Here is a 12564-nt window from a genome sequence, read left to right as displayed (position 1 = left end):
ACTTTAAGTTTGCTTGAAAACAAGCCAAATAAACCATCTCAGGCATTCACACTTGAAAAGAAACTTTGTTAAAACAGTGTTCAAGTTCCAAAGTCAAGTGCCCAAAGGTAAGGAAAAGCAATGCAGGCTTTCCTGTCACCACCAAATGGCAATTTTTTGCTAATTAGAGGTAACTTGACTTAAAACTGCAAGCAGCAATCAAACAGAAAGAAATTTAACATGCTTTTTTAGAATTCTAGCATCCTGTCCTACATTCATTACCCTTGGCTCTCACTCCCAGCCTGACCAATCTCTCCAGATACCTACCTTGTCCCTCTTCTTTGGCTACTGCTCCAGCCATTATCTATCACTGCTCTCTTACAAGTACCCCAGCGCTGCCTCCGGCACCCACTTCAAGAATAATCTGGTAATCAGTTTAGTTCACTTTGAACCAATTATTATCTATGGGACAGGTAACTGGAAAACAAAGTATTAGTTCACAGCCCACTTCTCATTAAGAGACAAGCATGACCTGTCCAGTGGGAGCCTCCCAGGCCCTGCTGGGAGAGTTTTCTGGGCCACCCACCTCCTCACACACTACAGTGCACAGCCACAAACAGGGACTGACTGCCTGCAGCTCAGGATCTCTGTAGAATCTAATTCCTGAAGTATGTTACCATACGTAGATTAAACACAGTCTCACCAATTCTATAATGCAGCTCAAAACATATTTGAATTTCTAATTTGAAGTTACACTTGTGAGACTGAGTATCATATACCATTTATGACAGCATTATTATTACATTTTCTAACCTTTCTGCAGCACTCATTTCCCTGCAAATAAGACACTGAGTGAAGGAAAAGCATGCATGCACACACATTCCTAATACTGAACCTTAATCATATCTAACTGCTTTCCCTTAAAAAGTGTTCAATTAAAGAAAGGAAGGAATAGACAAAAAAAAATCCAATGTACATATAAGGTAATGATATATGCCATGAACACAAACTCTAAGGCTTGATTCAAACCTGCCACTAAGACTTCTCATTATCTGGGAGTGCAGAATGAACAGCCCCACTGAACTCATCATGGGCTCCAGTCTTACCAACAACAAATGCATCCAGGACACAGGCTGGATTACATTCCTCTGGCAATGAGGAAAACTCCACAGCACCATGAAACTAGTCTTTCCTGAGTATCTCTGAAAATCAGAGCGCTTAAGGAAGGTGCTAGTGGAGTAGCAAGAAGTGTATCTAACCTCTAGCAACTGCCATGATGCAAATGTCTTTATTTCAAGAATCTCTGGTTAAAATCCAACCACAGACTGAAACAGTCTTAACTTTTTGGTTCCATCTGCTAACATATACATTTAGCTGGTGTGTGAATCAATACATCTGGATCAATTGCTGCTGGATATGTTTTAAAAAGAGGATTTTGCCAGCACAGACAAAGGCTACATGAATTAATCGTCTTTTCCATCATGTTTCTTTGATTCTATTAAGCGAATGAGTGAGAACTTACAGTGATATCATCAATTGAAAATTGAACCACAGACAGTATTAAATATAGTTTTATGTCCTGTTCCTGTTTCTTAGTTATCCTGCCAACTTTTGTGCCTGTGCAATCATCTTTTTCAGTTCTTTGGAAGTGTTTCTTTTAGTCTGTCACTGTATGAAAAATTCACACAAACAGGAACAAACTGACTGCCAACCCAGGAGAAACAGTGAAAGTGAAAAATATGAAGTACTGTCAAACATATTATGCAAACAACCTGGAAAAACAGAAAAATACTTTTCCCTTTTACTTAGAATTATTTTCCAAAAAACATAGCGTAATTTTTTTGCATTAGAAGTGTGATATTTCAACACTCTTCAGTTTAAAACACTACCTGTTTCACTTGCTACCCTACAAACTGTGAGCTCTTTTTCAAAATAATTCCACCCATTCAGGAAAGCCATGACAAAACCTCACTCTCATGAATGTAATTTGTATCCAATATACCAAAGTTTCCCTTGAGCTACAAGTTCTTCCATCCGACTATCACAAAATTGCGCTCTTCCTACTGGCACAATGCACCAAATTTGCTATCATTTCTGAAATAAGGGAAGCCAGCCAGAATTAATGAGCACACTTGGGATATGTCCTTTTTTTCCTTCTCAAGACTTCCTTGGCAGCATTGGTTTGTGCAGATGGTACAAGTTGCTTCACTCCTGTGTGCCATAATGCTATATCTGATCAAAAGCAAGGTTACCGTCCCGGGCCGGGCCATGGAGACAAGGTGCAGCTGGAGAAATGCCACATCCTTGTTGAGCAGGCCCTGTGAGAGCGACGTGCTCACTGCCTCCAGTGCAGCACTAGAACCTCCATCCCACTTTATGAGGCCACACGCTAAGCACAGCTGGTGGCCAGACTGCAGGTGTTTGCCAAGAGCTGCATTTGGCGCACAGGGTTACAGAAGGACAGAGGGGCTGCAGTGGTTTGCAGCACAAATGTGGAAGAATACACACTTATACATAGTGTGCCAGGGCAGACATCCCAAGCCACAGTCTTTGAATTAGACGGGGACCATGATGGCCAGCATATAGGCAGCACTGCTGGGAACAGCTTTTGAAAGATACATTTGCCATAGGAACATACTCATCCTAAACTGAAAATGTAAATACATGGGTGCTGTATCACAGGCAGAGGTCACCTGGCTGACACAACTGTTTGCTCCAAATAGCTTCTGCCATCTCTTCATTACCAGCAAAATAAGCACTGGACCTTATCACAGCATCTTCAGTCTTAGCCACATTTTCTTTACGCTGATGTTTACCTCACCCTTCTGCTCCCTTGCCCTATGACTGGTTCATAATTCAATTTCCTTTAGTTAGGGAAGTGAAGGCAAAATGTTCTCTGAATTCTGATCTGTATTATCATTATTCTGTTCTAAAATTAATCAGCAAATCAAAGGAGATGATTGACAGAGTACCATTCCTATATTCAAAACCATCCTGGTCATAATAGCAGTAGCTGCAGCCCTACAATGCCAAACACGTGATGTCACTTTCCAGGCAAGGAGGACTGGCAGATTATGGAATTTTCCTCTGCTGTCCACTTTGTCTTACAAGAAATTGCTTTACCTCCTTTTACATCTTCTGAGACGATACACAGCGCTCTTCATTTTCCAGTTAAGTGAAGGGCTGAAGGCCTATACAGCTGCATGCACTTATTTTCACAGTGTCTGAGATGAACAGCATATATTTACATTTGCAGCATGACAGTATGTGTCAACAAAACATTTTGGTTAACTCTTCATTGTTCTTATTGTTTCTTGCAGGTTTTGAGGTGTTGATGCATGTTAGGAAAGTACTGGTAAAACGTGAATGTAAGTAGGGCACAATGAACCTTTGCAGCAACTTTTGAAATATCTTTTTTCCTTGCTGCTCAAGTTGGCTATTCTTCTGGATTCTGTAAATATAGGACTCGAACTCTGGCTTAATGCATGTCTACTGATCCTCAGCTACATTTGAGTTTACTGACATCAAAGCTGTTTATTCAGGAACTTAAAAACTGTCTCAACTGTAAACAGTGTGGAGCAGGAACACGGCTCTTCCAACATGTTTACACAGCACATAGCATAGCAGGGTCCAAACTGTAATCAAAGACTTGATATTATTGTAATATAAATACTGCTTTAATGTCTAGAATCATCAAACAAAGCTAGAAATAAAGTTTTTTCTCAATATCTGAGCAGTATATCTGACCTAATTCTCATACCTCTAGGACTATGCAAGTGGCGTATGCTAGAGCAGAATACACTTTTGTGTCTGTAATACTTGGGTCTTCTCTTTGCTATAACTCTGCTGCTAAGAATCACTCAGGTACAAAATGTAAAAGAGAGGGAAAGAGGGAAAGAAAGAAAGAAAGGAAGGAAGGAAGGAAGGAAGGAAGAAAGAAAGAAAGAAAGAAAGAAAGGGCATTTTCTGACAACCCACCTTCCCAGCATTACCCAGATAAGCATACCTGTAGCTGCTTCATCTGATGCAGCTGCAGCCGCAGATCTGACACATTACGTTTCATACCATGCAGGCTGACTTGCATTGATGGGGCTCCAGCAGGGTGATGGATGACAGCTGACTCCACAGTTCCCAATGCGTTCTTTCCCCCAGATATGTTAGCAGCACCTGCAATAAGCAGCAGCACAGGTTGAGCTCACCAGCAGAGAAGTTGCAAACATGATCCTTCCTCTGCACACTGAATCCACACGTATTTCACACAGATGGACAACAAAAGAAAACTACAGCTGCCAATGCTCAGTGTTAACAGGGGACTGGCACCTCCTTATCCAATATATTTTGAGGGAAGACTGTACAATATCACAGTGTATCTGTGCTGGAACCTCAGCCATACCAGAGCATTGCATTACCACAAGACTGCTTCCTACCACATGTAGTGGAGATGGGATAATGAGATATAACTGCAGATTACACAAATAGCAGCAAATCAAATTGGTGCTGAAAGTAGAGTCGGGATTGTCCTCCCAGGAGCCATCTGAGACCGAGTTGATGCAAATTCACAGAACTCCTGAACTGCATATTTGTTGATTAATTATCACTGGAGAGAGATTCAGACAAACTGCCAAGTGTAGGGAAAGGGTTTCTATCGAGAATCTTGCTTTGCTGCTTAAAGTACAGTTGCATTATTTCTATCATCAGTTGTCTCCAACAGCTACCGTATAAAACCAGAAGAGAAGTGAAATGATGGTGTGGCAGAGAACTGCTCTCCAGCCATGTTGCATCCACCCACTCCCCGTCGGTCTGTCATTTATTCAGGACTGTGTTTACAAAGGAATACAGCGTAACACAAGGAAGTGAGCTGAGCCACACTGAGAATAACCGTCCTCACAATGAATGTCCTCACAAGACTTTCTTCGTTAAATAATGGTTAAATAAATTCCTCTACACAGCATCAATGTCAAGCTTGCTCTTTTCAGTCTCAAATACCTGGGAAGAAGCTTTATTTACAGGGTACAAGCAAATTTCAGCTTATCAGCTAAAAGTCATGTTAAAGCTTCTTCTAGCAATTTGCACTTACATACACATATTCTTCAAATTTTCTTTCTCATGTGTCCCTTCCCCTCCCCACCACCAACAGGCAAAATGACAGACTGTCAGTGAGGCACACTTCATTTTCTAAGTCCAGCACTATATAGCCCTGCATACTCTTCTGATGACAGTGCCAGATCCACCTTGTCCCTCAGGCTCAGATGGCTTAGATAGCTGCTGCTCCCTGAACTAGTGCATTATCAGCCCCTCACTACAAGAAAGACATTGAGGTACTGGAGCGTGTCCAAAGAGGAGCAATGAAGCTGGTGAAGGGTCTAGAGCACAAGTCTTATGAGGAGCGGCTGAGGGAACTGGGGCTGTTTAGCCTGGAGAAAAGGAGGCTGAGGGGAGACCTTATCGCTCTCTACACCTACCTGAAAGGAGGTTGTAGCGAGGTGGGTGTGGGTCTCTTTTCCCAAGTAACAAGTAATAGGATGAGAGGAGATGGCCTCAACTTGCACCAGGGGAGGTTTAGATTGGATATTAGGGAAAATTTCTTCACCAAAAGCGTTATCAAGCATTGGAACAGGCTGCCTAGGCAAGTGGTGGAGTCACCATCCCTGGAGGTATTTAACAGATTTGTAGACATGGTGCTTAGGGACATAGTCTAGTGGTGGACTTGGCAGTGTTAAGTTAATGGTTGGACTTGATGATCTTAAAGGTCTTTTCCAACCTAAATGATTCTATGATTCTATTCTATGATTATGTCATTCCCCACTTCATTTTCTTCCTTCTCTATGAATAAAACAAAAATATGAGGAAACAGAAAATAACTCATCAGTGGATCTGCAGAGGGATTTTGGTCATCATTTGTTCCCACAAGCACACATTCTATCAGGTTCAATGAAATCAAACAGTAACTAATGTTGTGAGCTTTTCTTTGTCTGTTGAAGCCAAATTTTCAGTGCACCAAAGGGCATGACACATTTTTCTGGCTGGAATGAGTATGAATCCAAGAGTGGTAAGTTTTATCCCTACCCTCTCATCCCTAGTAGTCTGTTCAACCAGTAAAGTTTCCACATGTGCCTGAGTGAATACAGCTCAGCGTAACAACACATTGTTATTCTTTTGCCAACAGGTACGGACACCTCAAACATAGCCTTTGCAAAATTCATCTGGGGGAAGCATTTTTAAAGGATGGAAATTATGCCAGACTATTTTTATTTAAAAATAGGCTAAAAGGTTTCTGAAGAAGCATGTTTCTTGCTTTACCTACATTTGCAATTCCTGTCAGTAAAAGCACAGGCCCCTCTGGCTGTACCCATGCTATATACGGTATGCCATGCCATAGGCTTCCAGAGACACGCTCCAACAAAAAGCTGTTCTAGCCTAGTGCTGGCCGTTGTTATGCTATACCTTACCTAAACGTGCTCCAGCTAGATCTGCTCAGTGCTTCAACAATGGCACTTTTCATTTCACTGCTGAGCAAGTTGCTGCACATTTTTGCTATACTCTAGTATGATTCAATGCCCTCTTGACTTTCAAAGAGCTGCTTAACAGAAAGCAACACTCAAGAAATAAAGTCACTTGTTCACTGCCATTCTGTACCCACTCCGTGCTTCAGTCTAATACATGCTAATACTTATCTGTCTACAAGTACACTGCAGTTTTTCCTACAATCAAGCATCTATTTCGCTCCCACATGCACTATTTTGTCCATTTTTTTCAAAGAAAGAGTATTTAGTTCATAAACCCTACAGACAGAAACCACCAGAGAGTCTGAAAAATGCGGATAAGCCTCCAAGAGTTCTGATCCCTAGCCACAAATCTGGACTATTTTTGAAAGCACATCTACCTTTCTGCTATTCTTTGCCTCAAGCAAAAGCTCCAAAACCTCAGCCCCCAATCCTGTGATGATGCAGCCAAGGCATGAATCAGTCCCCGCCAGTCTCTCTCCCCATGCTGGACCCCAGTCAATTCACATATTTTCTCAGGAAGGGGTGCCTGCTTTCTTTTTAGTGTAGATGGACTGTGATATGCTTCTGTAAACAATAAATGTCTCTGACTCCCTACAAAGCAGCTCTCCTCCTCTGCTGCCTCGGCCACCTCTTCTCACCGTTAGGTACTCTCAGCTGCCACGGTGTCCCTGTTGCAGAGTGTGCTCAGAGCCTGTGAAGCACGATGTGGGACTCCCAAGGGTGTGAAACACAACCACAGACACCAAGTGAGCATGGGAGCGCAGTAAGGTTCAGCAGCTGATTTCTCAGAGATACATATTTTCATCAAAAAGGAATAAAAGGGCAGCTGAATGAGGGGCTGCTTCATTTAGGGAGTATAGCTCGCTTTTGGAAATAGTCCCAGGCTGTAGCTTTGCGATTAGATGTGCAGCCAGATGGATTGAAGGGAAAGAAACAGCATTGGCTTGCAGGTTTTTAAATAAACCCTTTCTGGAGCTAGCTATGGGGGCCTGAATGCAAAAACCCTCCATAATTCCCTAATACTCTGGACAAAAAACAAATGCTAACTTTTTTTACAAAGGCTAATGAACTAAGTTGCCATTTTTAAAGTACAATGAGAACTGATGTGCAGAAAGGGGAAAGATTTGCTATTTGCCCAGGCTCAGGAAGGTAAGGAACACAACTTCCACTCCCTGACACTTGACTTTTGCTATGGTTGCAAAGACACCGCTCTCCTGTTTTCCAGATTTTATTTTTCTTTCTAAAATGCTAAGATTTTATTTTGAAGCAGGCTAGAAAGAAAGGCTATCAGAAGACACCCAGCAATGTTTTCTCACAAATTACTCATCTTCTTATTAAGGAGCCACAACAATTTCAAGCATCATTTGGGGAGACATGTGACAGTTACTTAGTTCTCTTTCCATCCAGTTAGAATCCACTAAGCAAAGAGGCAAATGCAACGTTAAGGTTGCAATTCTACCATTAACAAGCTGTTAAGGCAAGGCACTAAAGCACCCTTAAAAGAATAAAATATTCTCTATATATTAGTATGCAACTTCACCTCATTGATCCACAATGAATTCAGGATCATGTTTTTCCTGCAAGCACTGACAGAGTTCAAAGACTGACGTGATCTATCTTTGAATCTGAGATAAGCAAGCAGATAAAGACAGTGGTTTTAATTCACAGATCATCACAGCAAGAGTCATGCATGTGAAAAAGGCACACAGATATGCACAGATGACAAGACGGTTCACAAAGAGTGAGGAATCAAATCCAAGTCCTACATGTGTAATACTTCTCCCTGCTGCCATCTCACTCTCCTGGTTTGTACTGGTGGTGTTAGTGCAGAAAGACTTGATCCCTTTTCAGGAAATACTGAAATGTCCTTCTTCCACTTCCAACAAGGCCTATTGCTTTTTTTGGTAATCCACGATAAAACTGATCTCAATTTAATCAATGTATCCAGGATTTAATCTATCAGTCTCACCACTTGATGAACAAAAATACTACAGAAAAGAGAGTAGGTGAGCATTTCTCAGCATATTTGTTAGTAATCTCAAGGAGACTCTTCCTAGTATGGTTTGGTTTTAGAGTCACATACTGTTCCTGAGTAAAGAGTCCCTTGATGCCATCCACTTTTGATGAACTGAAGAAGGTTATAAGGATTCAGTCATGGGATTTCTCCTGACATTAGTAGAAGGGACATAGCCAGTCTGTGGAAGGTTACTGCTCTTTGAACCCACCCCCCATGAAAGAACTGAGCCTAAAGCAATAAAACATCAGAAATGCAGACAAGCATGATCATTACAGGCTCATTTTCCCTGGTGAAAAAGCATTTTTATTTAGAGTCTTTAATATTTGAGGCTAAAGAATCCGCTACAGACTGGCAAAGCAAAAACATGTTAAATACAACAATTTGGTTTATATAAAATACCAGAGTATTCACAATCTAGCTATAGAGAGTTATCTAGGATTTAGAAATTTGGGTTTCTTTCCCTTCCCAAGTGAGCTAGTTCTCTATTTTTTGCATGAAAGTCTCCTATCATTGGAACACATACTAGAAAATATAATGTTGGTTCAACATTGATGAGCCAATTTTATTCTACACAGATGTTTTATTGTTCAGGATGGGAAGCAATTCACGTTTCTGCTTACCAGTGCTCTAGAAAGGACTGCTCAATCAACATTTCATACTACTTTTTCTTTCAAATAGACTTTGAAATTGCTAAAATTGGTATCTCAGTGCACAGTTGTCAAGTGGAACTGTATAGTAAGAGTCGACTGTCTAAATGGCTATACTTAATAAGGACTGGGGTGAATTGAAGAACAAACCAGCGGTCAGCAGAAGTGTTTCTAGGTGCTGCTGGCACGTTTAAACCCAAGCATATTTACAAAAAGGAGAAACATTCTGTAACATATTCTGGCAGATTGCCTAATTTTCAAGTAAGCAGGGACTGCATTGACTTATTAGACCCTGTCACGCGCAATTTCAAAAGCAAGTGCAAAAGCAAACTATTCTATTATACAGGACTATTCTATTATACAGTAGTCTTCAATAATAGCTGATGCGGGTTACAATACTGTAGTATATTGGGGTCAGCATCACACCTTGTTTCCCTTACCCGCTACAATTTAGTTTTGTGGCTGAGTCGTGCTGGAAGGACAGGATTTAGGGATGCAGATGCTGGAGTTGCAACTATACTTTATAGCACTGATAGGGAACCTTGCAGACAGCTAGCTGCATGGCTGGCCCCACTGCCCTATCCCCATCTCCCCCAGGTGATCAGAAAGGCATCTATTGCACAACCTGGATACTGGTATCCTTACTCACATGCTGGATACGGGCATGGCCGTGTGACAGTCAATGTCTCTGTCAGTAGGTGACAGATGCTGATCTGGTCTTTTGACAGTAAATTACACACCCCACCCTCCACCCCCCCCACGTTTGGACATGCAGCTGTTAGATGTAATTTTGCCCTTTCAGGAACATGCGTTCAGTCATATGATAAGGTAGTGAGTGAGGAGTCTTTGGGAACAACAGTGGCAGGAAACGGTTGCTGGTCAGATGAACCATGCTATTCTGGTGGGCTGGGCATGACTTTCACCCTGAGGAATCCCCACCTTTGCTTTGTGTAGGGCCATTTTCCCAATGAATATTATTCCATTTCTCATTTCATTCAGAGCACATTGACACACGCACACACAAATCACTGCATAATTTAGGTTGAAAGGGACCTCTGGACGTCATCTGGTCCAAAGTCCCACTCAAACCAGGGCCCATGTAAATCAGGATCTCCAGCTCAGTGCCTGCCACAAAGTACTTATCTGAATTAGTACAAACACAGGGAAAGCTGAAAGGCCGAACAGTAGTACAATACAAAGAGGAACACAAGGCAATGTGTGTGCAGGATTTGATGGTTTCATAGGTGCTTTGTATGAGACGAGGCCTATGCAAGTGGGAAATACCATAAATTCTCAGTGTGTAATGACACTGAAACAGGGAAAAGTCTAAGAGCATTTTGCAGCTGTTTTGAAAAATGGTGGACTTTTCAGTAAGTTGTCTGAAACTGATAAATTACAACTTATTTATTCACAGCCTTAAGTATTGCTCTCCCCATCCAGGGGCCAGCAGGAGGGGAAGAGTTGGAACGGGACCAGAGAGTGGCTTGGGAGCAAAGCTCCAGTACCAGGACTTTAGCTCTTTCTCTCTTGCATACACTCAATAGTTTCCAGGTCTGGTTTGATTTCTGTCAGTTAGGGGGACATACTGCAATTCCAGATAAACAGGAATCCTGAACGTGAACTAACAGCTCCAACAGAAAGGCTTGTTAAGAACATAATAGTTTTGCTAATAAATGTGTGTGGTTTACTACCTGCCGGAGCACAGACCTCCCTGTGGGAAGAGCATTACCAGGAAGTATGGAACTGCCTTTATTTGCATTCAGTGCATGACAAAGGGTGAAGAGGAGGCATATAAACACACACACACCCTGCAGACATCTCCAGCGGCAGCCCATACACAAAGAGCTCCAATCACATGGAGATCTTCTTTCACAACAGCCTTAACTCCATCTTTTAAACACTTAACAGCTCTTCAAGTGGGAAACTAAAATAAGACCAGCTCTTACTGGCTTCATAATTGATGCTTGCTCAGAACAGTTTAGGCGCATGCTAATAATTAGTAACAGATCAATACGGCTTAATTAGGGAAAGTGCTATCTTGCTGACTGCTAAATTCCTTAGTGTCATTACATCCATAGCATCCTATTGACAGAAGAACCTTAGAGAAAAGTTCAGGTGACCAGAATAGGAATGAAATATTTAGCCTTCTACAGCAATCTGGACACATCTGGGGTTAATGACAGATATATACTATAGATGGGATGAGTCACTGGAAAATTCACCATATGCAGAGAGTCTGCATCTCATTTAAACCATTCAGCGCATGTGCGAAATTCATTCCAAAGACCACCTCAACCTGTCAGAAATTCCTCTCTTAACAAAGATGTGACTGACTCCCATATCCTGAACTTAAACTTCAGTTCTGACAGTACAGCTATGGGAATTCAAGTAAATTTGACATTTCCATAAGCTGGGACGGTAGTAATGTTAGAGCTATTCATATATCTGAATGACTTGTAAATTAAAAGTGAATTATCTTACCTGCAGTGTCAACGCTGCTCTTGCTGGACACAATTTTCAACATCATCTTCTCACTAAGTAATAAAAATAAAAATCATAACTTTAACTTACTAACAATAAAACTGTAGTGAAGTTTATAATCAGCAAATTAAATGGCCTTGTCTATATATATATTTAATTTATATCACCAGTAGCTTGTCAGTTGTTTTTTTTTAAAATCAGCTTTTAATACAAGTTAAGCAAGGAATGGAGTATAAGCAGTAGAAAGCACAGAGATGTAGCTACATTAATTCTTTTTAACACAAAGAAAAGTAATGCAGTTAATCTCCATCTATCATTTGGCATATTCTTCCTCTCTGCCTAGCATTCTCATGGGGATGATAAAGATATTTAAAAATGATTGAGCATTCACGGGTTTTTTACTATTACATTCAAATATTATTTTTGTTGATTGATTACTAAAATCATTACAGAGAAACAGATTTAATGAATTCTTTTTTTACCTAGAAGCATCTTTGCTATTACTTGTATTTGGCCCTTTAAAAAGCGCAGACTGAACAAGACCAGTTAAACTGGCAATCTGTTTCTCCATGGCTTGTATCCTCTCTCTGTAAGACAAGAGAACCGTTTGTTAAAGCCAGATATATTTGCTTTCAGACTTGTTTTTCTAGGTGAATGATTACCACAGGATTGGAAAGACACTACAGAGTTTGTGCAAAGGCCCATGGGTACCAGTTTGCATATACCTTGTTGCAGCAACTTACCGCATCTTGGTTTGGACAGCTTTTGCGTGGTAACAGACAATAAAAAAAGACATCTGCTTGGTTAAAAAAGAACAAAACAAACAACCACCTAGATAATAAAATTCTAATGCTCTCATGAGACAGGCACCTAAAACAATCAGTTAATGCCTCTCGGAACTAGCAAAAATAATTTTTTTCAGCATTACATATAT

The 12564-nt window shown here is 41.0% G+C and overlaps 1 protein-coding gene across 1 annotated transcript in view; it reads right to left on the bottom strand.

Moving 5' to 3' along the window:
* The window catches only part of KIAA1217 (KIAA1217 ortholog), a 187883-nt gene that overhangs the window by 34267 nt on the left and 141052 nt on the right, over positions 1–12564 (bottom strand). The window contains 3 exon segments of the mRNA XM_030008522.2: positions 3986–4146; positions 11631–11683; positions 12113–12217. Coding sequence (XP_029864382.1) covers positions 3986–4146; positions 11631–11683; positions 12113–12217 — 319 coding nt within the window.

This window comes from Aquila chrysaetos, chromosome 3, assembly GCF_900496995.4.
Source record: "Aquila chrysaetos chrysaetos chromosome 3, bAquChr1.4, whole genome shotgun sequence".
NCBI classification, from domain to species: domain Eukaryota; kingdom Metazoa; phylum Chordata; class Aves; order Accipitriformes; family Accipitridae; genus Aquila; species Aquila chrysaetos.
Note: the sequence above shows the minus strand (reverse complement) of the source record. Positions and strands in the feature narration are given on the sequence as shown.